At 37.7% G+C, this 10,768-nt stretch overlaps 4 protein-coding genes across 4 annotated transcripts; all 4 read right to left on the bottom strand.

The window, feature by feature from the left end:
- Window positions 1–14: 14 nt before the first annotated feature.
- On the bottom strand, window positions 15–1,061 carry TM35_000212090 (asparagine synthetase A; the record flags this gene model as incomplete). The annotated part of the gene is made up of 1 exon (XM_029027059.1): window positions 15–1,061. The coding sequence occupies one exon, from the start codon at window positions 1,059–1,061 to the stop codon at window positions 15–17; it is 1,047 nt and encodes a 348-aa protein (XP_028881669.1).
- Window positions 1,062–1,806: 745 nt separating this feature from the next.
- TM35_000212080 (uncharacterized protein) lies at window positions 1,807–4,044 on the bottom strand (the record flags this gene model as incomplete). The annotated part of the gene is made up of 1 exon (XM_029027058.1): window positions 1,807–4,044. The coding sequence occupies one exon, from the start codon at window positions 4,042–4,044 to the stop codon at window positions 1,807–1,809; it is 2,238 nt and encodes a 745-aa protein (XP_028881668.1).
- Window positions 4,045–4,783: 739 nt separating this feature from the next.
- On the bottom strand, window positions 4,784–6,469 carry TM35_000212070 (uncharacterized protein; the record flags this gene model as incomplete). Its single annotated transcript, XM_029027057.1, has 1 exon — window positions 4,784–6,469. The coding sequence occupies one exon, from the start codon at window positions 6,467–6,469 to the stop codon at window positions 4,784–4,786; it is 1,686 nt and encodes a 561-aa protein (XP_028881667.1).
- A 2,201-nt stretch (window positions 6,470–8,670) lies between these two features.
- Window positions 8,671–10,506, bottom strand: TM35_000212060 (uncharacterized protein; the record flags this gene model as incomplete). The annotated part of the gene is made up of 1 exon (XM_029027056.1): window positions 8,671–10,506. The coding sequence occupies one exon, from the start codon at window positions 10,504–10,506 to the stop codon at window positions 8,671–8,673; it is 1,836 nt and encodes a 611-aa protein (XP_028881666.1).
- Window positions 10,507–10,768: the final 262 nt, after the last annotated feature.

Genomic DNA, 10,768 nt, shown 5'->3' with positions numbered 1-10,768 from the left:
AAAAAAAAAAAATGTCAAAGCACATCAAATTCCTGCTGTGTCTCCTCAGGCCATACACTGCATTGTACTTCTCCAATATGTTTCTTCTTAAGATAAAACATGGCCAATCGACTTTGTCCAATACCTCCTCCAACGGTTTGAGGAAATTCCCCTGATAATAATCGCTTGTGCCAAACATATTGTAAACGATCCTCATTTCCAAGTAAAGCCAGTTGACGTCGAAGTGTATCTGCGTCCACGCGAATGCCCATACTGCTTAACTCCAGCACATCATCCAGCACAGGATTGTAGACAAGAATATCACCATTCAATCCCTGCAGGGAAACCAGTGAGTTTACGGTGGGATCCTCAGAAACCATCACAGGCGCCTCCACAGAGAGTGGGGAGGACCAATCATCATAGTCCGGGGCTCGCATATCGTGAGAGTTTCCACTGCTGAGTTTACCGCCTATCCCAATGAGAAACACCGCACCGTATTTTCTCACAATAGCCCGTTCACGGTCCTTTGGATCATCCTTTGGGAACATGGTTAACAAATGTTCACTGTGAATAAAGTGAATATCTTTCGGGAGTACGGCTTCCAAATCATACTTTTGGCAAATAATGGTTTCCGCCTCTCGCATTGCGGCATACACACGACGTACAATTCCTTGTAGAAACTCCAATGTACGTTGTTCTGGTCGCATTACCAATTCCCAATCCCACTGATCTACACAGACGGAATGAATATTATCGAGTGTATCCTCCACACGAAGTGCACGCATATGCACATATATACCTTTCCCAACAGGGAACTTGTGATCTGCGAGTGTTTGTCGTTTCCATTTGGCGAGTGAGTGAACCACTTCAAACTCGGCCTTAGGTATAGCCTTCACTCGCACCTGTACAGCCCTTTCATATCCAGAAAGATTGTCTTGAGTACCATCCCCAACACGGGCGAGAATAGGCGCTTGTGCTTCGATTAGATTAAGTTCACGCGCCAGGGCTGTACTGAATACTTGTTTAACTGTAGCAATTTGCTCTTGTAGCAAGATATAATCAGCAGGATCTCCAGATGTCATTATGTTTAATTATATATTTTATATATATACTATATATATATATATAATATAATATATGATACAGACAAAATATATATATATATAAATAATATATTATATATAAAGATATTTTACCTATACGGATGTTTGTTTGTTGAGTTGTTTTTTTTTTTTTTTTTTTTTTTGTTATTCCTGAAGAAAAAAGGTAATTCTAACGCCTAAAAAAAAGAAGTATAAATAATAATTTCCTTCTTTCTTTCTTTCTTACACGAAACAACTGATTCCACTATGTAAAAAAGGAAAAAAAACCTTGATAGACGACTGCCCAGAAAAACACGCACAGAGAGACACAGACAAACAAAAAAAGAGAGACCTTCCTTATTAACTCTCCCTTAAAGAGAATAAACAAAAGAGGAATAAAAATAAAATACATGAAATGTATCATTGTAAGAAAAGAGACAAAAAAAAAGAAGATCAGCGACAAGTAAAAAGCCAAACCAAAAAGAGAAAAAAAAACAACTAAACGTAAAACAGAAACATGTCGTTCTATCATTTTCGCTCTTTATGATTTCAGTGTCCTTTTCCTCCTTCTGTTCTTCAGTCTTTACTCACTTCTCCGAAAATAAATAAGTAAAAAAGAAAGAAAGGAACAAAACTTGGAATACAACACAAACAGACAGAGAGAAAAAGAGAGAAAGAAAAAAGATTATCATATAATCGTTGATTCTTGAACTCTCTCACTTTTTCTCTTTCTTTCTATTTTTCCCTACAAAGCATCTGGGGCAGCACCACCCCGCACAGACGTTCGTTCAATCTCATTTGCGGTATTAATCACCTGCTGTGCAAACCGCAGGGCCTCACTAAGTGGCGCCAAATTCTCCTCCGCACTGCAGCCCGGCCGCAATTTCCAATGCACAGTACTCCCACGTGAGCGGAAGAATGTCAAACGAGAAGTCGGCGTGAGTGTCTGCGGCTTCGAGAGATGCGGCAGCGGTGGACCGCGGCCCCGGCCCCGTGTGCGGTCCCGTCCACTGTGGCCTCCCATACTGCTGCTGTTATTATTATTATTGCTGCTGTACACACTGCTGTTGCGATCCACCAGACCTTGGGCAAGGCGATTCTTTAACGCCCGAGCCGCAGCAAAGTTTTCAATCCATAAAGAGGATGTACTGTCTACAGTGAGATCGGTTCCCCGTGGCTTTACTCGTGCGGTGTGTTCAACGATAATACTTTCCACATTAAAGTCCTCAGATTCCGCATCCACCTCACAGACATGGGAAAGATCCATACTTTCATAACCAATGGTTGAACCGTAGTGAATTAAATTGTGTTCGGCAAGTGAAAGCTTATCAAGAATAGCTTCTGCAATAGGAGCAGCAGGATGTTCAGTGTGTTGTTTCCATCGACGGTAGGCGTGAAGTTCGAGTTCAAATGGAAATGCCACCGTTTTCTTACGAAATGCCCCATTTCCATCTGTAGATCCCGTTGTGGATGTATTGTTGTTATTATTATTGTTATTATTATTAGTGTTGGTGGTGTTTGCCCCACTACTCTCTATGCCTGTTTCATCCACAGAGAATACCGTCCATGTAAAGGTCACACCGGAGTTCTCCATATCGAGAAGAACAAAACGATTCTCATGAGCATCCCATAATGCCCTCGCCACTGAACGACTTTGACGTTCATTTGAAAAGAAACAAATCTTAACAAGTGAAAAGACCGCCTCCGATTGAAGTGCTCCACATTCTCTATCTACCGCACGAGACACACACGCTGGGGCATCCTTAAGGAAATATAGTTGCATAGATTCCTCATTCATACGTTGTACAAATTCACTGAAACTGGCATACTTAAGTGGTGTACTGTATGATCCTTCTCGAGCAAGGCAACAGTAAGCTGCCCCAAGATTTAAATTAATAGAGACATGCTGCATACGAACATCCTCTAAGCTAAGAAGATATTTAAATTCATTAAAGAAATATTTTTGAAGAGTATCAAAGCGTGTTGCGGTGAGAACAGGACTGTTTGCTACAGATGATGGTTGTCCAATATTAGTGGCATTGGCATCACGCATCTCAACAGTAAGTGGAAGAACATCATCTAAATTTGTATATCCATCAACATCTTCGTGTACACAAGAACTTCTACCTGTTCTCGTAGCAGAATTATGTTGATCTGATTTTTCGTCTTCATGATGATCCTCTTGTGGGGATCGTTCTTCTTTTGGGATAGAAGTTTCATCTTGTTCTTGTTGTTCTTGTTGTTTACTGTAACTTCCTTCTCGTTCTTCTTGCAGTTGTCCACTCTCATTGTTGTTGTTGTTATTATTATTGTTGTTCATTTCTTCATGTCTCACTTCCTTCTCACCCTTTTCCACTTCTTGATGTTCCTCGTCGCTGTTGTTCTCACTATCATCATCATTGTGATGCCGCATCTCATCTTCTGTGCCATCCATTGCAGGACGTGGTGCCCGTGGTCTTCCCACACTGATGTTGACCAAACGAATAAGTTTATTCTGCAGTTTAAACGGTTTAAGCCCTTTATGACCAAATAGTTTAAGTGTAATAGGTCTATTGGGATTCTGCAGTTCTCCCACAATCACACAATAACGACGACGTTTTTCTCCTCGAAAGAGTAATTGACGAACGGTGTCCGCCTCATGTTCGGTTTCACACACACCAAAGTTCTCACGCATGTTGAGAGGAATATCTCTCTTCTGCCCGCCGTACTCCGCCGCGAGATGTTCCTCCGGTGCCCGTTGTTGAGATGAGACGATGGAGGCGGCGGGAAGTACGGCCGTCGTCACTGTTGTGAGTACAGAGGCCCCATCGTTTGCCGCATTATTATTATTGTTGTTAATAGTAACAGTGGTGGGTTGATCTGCACGTAGTGGTTGATTAAATGTACCACGACCTCGCCTTCGCACAACCGGCGGAGGTACCGATGTTGTTGTTGATGTTGTTGTTGTTGTTGTTGGTAGTGGCTTCTCCGTTTCGGAATACATTTTTTTTTCTTTTTTTTATATACACAACGGCTTTATACCTCGTTTCCTTCTTCTACTTCCCTTTCCTGTTATAGTAGTAGTGGTAATGGTGTTGGTGTTGGTGGCGATAGAGAAGGAAATATATTTACATACAAAAAAAAAAAAAAATAGAAATAAATGTTTAAACATTATTATTATTAATATTATTATACACATACATTTATTTATTCACACCTGAATACTCTACAGGTAAATACCTATTTTAGATTGATATTATTGTTATTATTTAGACAGAGTATTGAAAGGGAGGTAAAGCGTGAAGGTACAATGATGCCTGTTAAACACACATACACCGAGAGAACACCAGGGAATCTCAATGAAAAGAAAATAAAAATAAAATAATTAAATAATATATATATATATATATATATATGATAGTTCGATAATTTTTTGTAGAAAACTGTTGACAAACATCACAGATTTATCTTATTCTTATTCTCGTACTCTATGTCAGTAGAAATCACCTCATTTCTTACCTATCATCTTTATTATCATCATTCAATGCTATTCTTCTTCACAGCGTAACCTTTGACATCATAATACATGGTCCATACATCTCTGAAAGAGTAAAAAAAATAAATAAATAAATAAATAAATAAATAAATAAATAAATAAACTAAAAAAGAAACAAATAAACAAAATACAAAAATGTAAAAATAATAATAATAATAATAATAATAATAATAATAATAAGAGTGAATTACGATGCGGGACGAATACGGAATCCACCAAATACAGGCGTTGCACTAACAGTAGAAACACGTGATTCAGATCGTCGGTTCATTGCAAAATCTGGAAAATGATCCGCGTAGGCGTCACTAGAAGAACGTCGTTGAGGATGTGGATTTAGTTGCGATTGCCAACCATCCGGTGTGTTTTCTAAACCATAATAACCCTGCTGCTGCTGCTGCTGCTGGTGTTGTTGTGGTTGTTGTTGGGATGGATAATAAGATGGTGGATAAGAACTTGTATAAGCCCCAGCAGCAGCAGCAGCAGCAGTCATTGGATTACCGAAACGATTAAATGAAGGACCACTCGCATTAAAAGGCATTTCATGTGAGTGTTGTGGATTACCTCTCCATGTTGTTGTTGATGTTGTTATCTTTGGTGGAAGACCAGTTCTATTATTTTCTTCTTCTGTTGCTGTTGCTACTCGTTCATCTTCTGGTAAAAGACTAAGACGTAACTTTTCCAATTCCTCCGTACATGAACGACAGAGCATTTTCTGTGTAATGGGATTTGCAAGCAGACGATCCAGTGTAGACCCAAGAGACTCCTGTTGTCTTCTTAACTGCAGTGGATGGGCCGCCAATGCCTCTGGACTCATCTCAACAGCAGCGGCATTACTTGTTGGAGATGTTGATGTAATCATATGATGTTGATAAGCCAATTCCCCAAATCCACGTGCAAGTGTAACACTGAGTTCTCCCACTTGTCGGACTAATTCCTGATTTTGTTCCCGCAGAGATGCGAGTGTGCGGGCGGTTTCCACCTCTGTATTTATAGTTTCCACATTTGTGGATTGTTGACGTAAAGCTCGATCCTTTTCATATAATGATCGGTGTGCCTCCTTTAATGCTAATGCCATGGCATCATATTCTTCCTTCATGCGGAGCATTTGTGTGGTGAGAGCGCGATTGGTGCGTGAGAGGGCATCGTAAGAGCGTTGAAACTCTAATGCCATTGCGTGGGAATTATTATTATTATTATTATTATAGTTATAATTATTATTATTATTATTATTATTATTATTAGTGGCGGTGATCTGTTGAAGCCGTTGGGTTTCCTCCACCAACCGGGCGAGGGGATCTCTGTATACATCCAGTGAACTATCCTGTCGATGAGGGGTGGAACTATTACTACTACTACTACTATTACTACTAGTATTCTTCTTCTTTTTCTTTTTCTTCTCTGTAAGAGTATGAGTAACAGGAGAAGCCTGGATCTCTGTATTCTCCACGGTCTTGTCTTTCTCTTCTTCTTTTACTTTTTCTTCTTCTTTTTCTTTCTTCTCCTTCACTTCAGTTGATTTGGATTTTTTACTGCTCTTCTTTTCTTTTTCCTTCTCTTTTTCTTTTTCTGTGGTTGTATTGATATTAGTTTCCACTGCTGCTGCTGTTGTTCCTGATGCTGCTGCTGCGGCCCGCTGCTTTTGAAGTTCCTTTCGCAGATCCCAACAAGTTTGTTTGGTCTTTGTATGGTAATAATACGTTTTCCCTGTTCCTTCCTGTGTGAGGGCCTTCCACACTCCACTTTTAAGTAATTCTTGCATCTCCGCCTCTACATCTATAGAGGCTGCCGTGTTGTCATTATTGGATTTCTCTTTTGACTCTTTACTTCGTTTGTGTTCTCGCCTCTTTGTGGTATCCTTTTCCCCCTTCGCCATTTTTTCACACACTATATATATATATATATTAATAAATGTAGGGTAAATAAATAAATAAACTAAACAGTAGGTGTAGAAGAGAGAAAGATTAAGAAAAATTTATTCATAGATTCACATTGTATGTTGTTTCTATTATTATTAGACAAATACACACACACACTCTCTCCATCTTTCCATCTCTCTCTAGACACACACACACACAGTAAAATAGATCCATACTAAAGTCCTACCGTAAACAACTAGGGAGTACTACACATCATCCTCAAAGAGGGAAGAATTATATTTTTTTAACGATAGTTAAGGGGAATGAATAAACAAAAATGATTGGATTGATACGTCAATAGAGAGAGATACAATCCATTATAGATGATGGTAATAAGAATAAAGTAGAGAAAAGAAAAAGTAAAAATAAAAATATAAAGTAAAGTGAATAGTAGTGGCACTACCGCATTGAAAAGAAAGAGAGAAAGAAAATGAAGAAAACAATAAAAATACAACACTGACAACAAAAAGGACCACTTAGAAATATAATATAAATGTGGTCATACATGGGGATTTATTCCTTATATGTATGTAAATATGTAAATATATATATTTATATATATGTATATATCTCCATCGCTCTATATTATAGAGATATATATATTATATTATATTATATTAGGGTATTTTTCCTATTCTTTTCTTCTTCATATGCGTTCAATATGTACATAACTGAAGAGAAAGTACTAGATTTACCTTGTATAGATAATTTTTCATATTCCCAATAATAAAAAAAAACAAAAAAAAAATGAAATAAAACACAATGGATATAAAAAAAAGAAAAATAAAAAAGAGTGTTGGATTTTTCAAAAGGTATATATATATATATATTTTTAAGAATGAGTCTAGAAAGGAAACAAATTAAATCTTCTGTTTCCCTCCCACCTCACGCCTCACATTAGTGCAGATTTATATTTATATCCAACATTTCCCCATTTATGATAATAAAAGACACTCAAACATGCAGAGAACCGCATGCAAGTAAACAATGAAAAAAAAAAAAAAAATAAATAAAAATAAAAAAAAAAGAAAAGAAATAATAATAATGTCAACATCATCCCTGGCCATAGTCTAATACGGACTAAAGAGAGAAAAAAAAGAAAAAGAAAAAACACCATTTAATAACTCTTACGATCATACTCAACCAATTCGCAGCCAAGTTATCATAATAATAACAACAAGAATAAACGTTGGAAAAAAAAAAGAATAGTTGGGAATATCGCTCAGCAGGAAAAAAAAAAAAAAAACACTCTGGAAGTTTGTTAATATAAATAGAAAGAATAAATGGAATATTAATAAGCGTCACTTTTCTTTTTCTTTTTTTCCCATTCTTGATAGATATGGGAATGCGACCTCTTTACACAACCATTCATTCTCTACATGTTCATATACACACACACACACACATCAGTTAACTACATTTCTCTCTCTTTCTCTCTTTCTGTGTGTGCGATCACAGGGGAGGAAAGGCAAAAGGGGGGGGGGGAAAGAAAAACAAACATACATTCATTTTCATACATGTTAACAAAATGGTAATTAAACAACTCATTTGTTTTTTTTTTTTCTTTTTCTCTGATTGTTTCCCCTCTTCCTATTTTTATCCAAATCCAATCTTCTTTTTCTTTGTACGCATTCACATTTTAAAAACGGTTTTTATTTCTTGCCTCCTAATATTATTACCTTCACGGAAAAGGTTCCCACTGTTGTTGTTGTTGTTGTTTTTTCGTATAAATCAGAACTTCAGATTTATTTACTTCTCTTGCATAAACAGAATCAAAGAGTAAATAATCGTAAACTAGTATAGAAAAAGGATAAAAAAAAAAAAAAAAACAGGAAGACACACGTACCCCTATAAATTAGAAAAAAAAAAGATTACAAACAAAAAATGGATGAACAGGAAAAAAAAAAAAAAAATGTCCACTATCCTTCTCCCATACTGTCCCCTTTGCTAAACAGCATTAATACAGCTGTGTGCATATATATATATATATATATATATATACATAATAGAGGGAATGGGAATTAGTTACATTAATATAGGAAGAAAAAGAAAGGGGGAATCCAAATCAACGAAATGGAGATGAAAAAGAAAAAAAAAAATAACCAAAAAAAAAGAAAAAAAAAGAAAACATGAAATAACTTCACTATGTAGATACTCCTTAAGGTTTCTTCAGAAAACTTTGAGTGCCCATTAACACGGGCCTCGGGCGAAAGGTACGTCGATGTGCCAAATTTTCGCGTTGTGGCCGCTCCACTAAAGGAACAATTAAATGTCGAGGTGAACTAGTGAGTGGAGAGGCGGTGTAATGACAACTGGTCTCCATCACATCACTTTGACTGAGCACAGTGGATATCTGTGAAGTGGGATTCTCAAAAGTCGGACTGGCCACTCCTGTCCGATTACTACTACTACTACCAGGAAGAGGAATAAATTTACAGAGTTCGAATGAAGAGGTGATGAAATTCTTGGAACGTATTTCTTCTACTTCTTCCTCTTTCATCGTTTCATCCACCATATGGGGTTCTTCTTCTTCTGTCGCTCTGATTTCTTCTTGTCTTTGTCCTTGTCCTTGTTGTTGTTGTTGTTGTTGTTGTTCCTCTTCTTTATATTCTTCCTGTTCTACATCAGAAAAAATAGCCACCTTATCAAATGAGACAATACGTGCCCGTGATCGGCGTAGGGCCGAAGAAAAGCTGTCATTCTCTCTTTTCACATCTTCCTCACCATCTGGCTGTGCAATTTGGATAGTCGCCAGGCTCATTGTCTGTTTTTCATCTCCTAATGGAGATAAACAGTTTTCCGGCGTTAGAGAGTCTTGTAAAACCGAATCATTCCCTTTAGGTTGTATGAGTACTTCTCTCATCAAATAGGGTGAATGTATCGCCCCATCAGATGCACTTAATACATTGAGTCCTTTACGTTTCCCTAATCGTTGTACTCTTTTCCCTCTTGTGGAAATGACAGAAGTTCGTAGATCTCCCGCCTGTGGGCTACGAATAACTCTAGAATGATTCCATTCCGATCGTCGTGTGGGTGGGGCTTGTGGTGTGAGGAAGGGGGATTGTTTATTATTTGTTTCATCCTCCACAAGGCCACTGGTGATATTTGGTAAACGTAGAGAAACCATTCTGCTGAAAACTTTACTTCTATCACCATTACCACCACCATTTCCATCACTTATTCCTCGTTCACGCGAGTTTAAACCACTTTGTGGAGTGATGGAATCCGAGTTATCATCATCAAGCCATGATGGACATGTTCTACAGGGAACTGAGAAGTACCGTGGGAATGCAGATGATAATAAACTGTTAGAGTCATTTTTCCTTTTTGGGAAATTTGATATATTTAATTCCGTAAGAAATGGTGCTACAGGACTTGCATCATTCTCTGTATTATTACGAATAGGGCTTGAAACCGGAGGGATTGAGAAAGATCCTGAATTCACATCTTTATTGACAACGAGAGAAGGGGAAGTAATGTCTGGCAAATCGGCTTGATAGAGTGTTAAATCAGATGACTTCTTCCCCAACAGACCCTGTGAATCTTTTATAGATATGTTTGTTCCTTCAATAGTAACCATATCTTCAGGAGATAATGAAGGATTGATAGGACTGACTGTTAAAAGACCAACAGAAGTATTCGCTTGACGTATTAACGAACTAAACTTCTCTGGTGATGTTCGTACCTCCTGTCCCGACTCCAAACCACTGAAAGATCCATTACTCACAATAGAACCACTTAAACCGTTTATACTACAAGACTCTTTAGAATGTCTAGATATCGCACTATTAGGCGCAGATGAAGATATACGTTCCGTCGCGAAATTCATTAATGGTCGTGGTGCGGCGGACTGTGCTCTCTGCGATACATATCCATTCATGTTATTGGGTTTCTCTGGAAGTAAAGGGGAAACTCTGGAGACACACTCCACCGATGCCGCCCGCCCATTAGATGCACGAGAGGCATCTCCTGCTAGAGAAATAGCCGTTCCCATTAATAACAAGACGGAAGAACGATGGCGATGACAAGTAGAAAGAACAATTCACGAGTGTACAAATACACTCAGATACACAGACACACAAACAGAACGAGAGATGTTACTTCTTTTTTTCTTTTTTTTTTTGTTTTTGTGTTATTTTTCTTTCTTTTACTTTATTTTTAGATTAGATTCTCGTAATGAAATGGTCTATGTATGTATATATTCTTTTACTTATGTGTCTCGTCAGTGTTAAATCCTTCCCACTAATTTTTTTTTT

This window comes from Trypanosoma theileri, assembly GCF_002087225.1.
Source record: "Trypanosoma theileri isolate Edinburgh chromosome Unknown TM35_Tth_21_V1, whole genome shotgun sequence".
Lineage (NCBI taxonomy): Eukaryota > Euglenozoa > Kinetoplastea > Trypanosomatida > Trypanosomatidae > Trypanosoma > Trypanosoma theileri.
The sequence above is the reverse complement of the archived record's forward strand: the minus strand, read 5'-3'. Positions and strand labels throughout refer to the sequence as shown.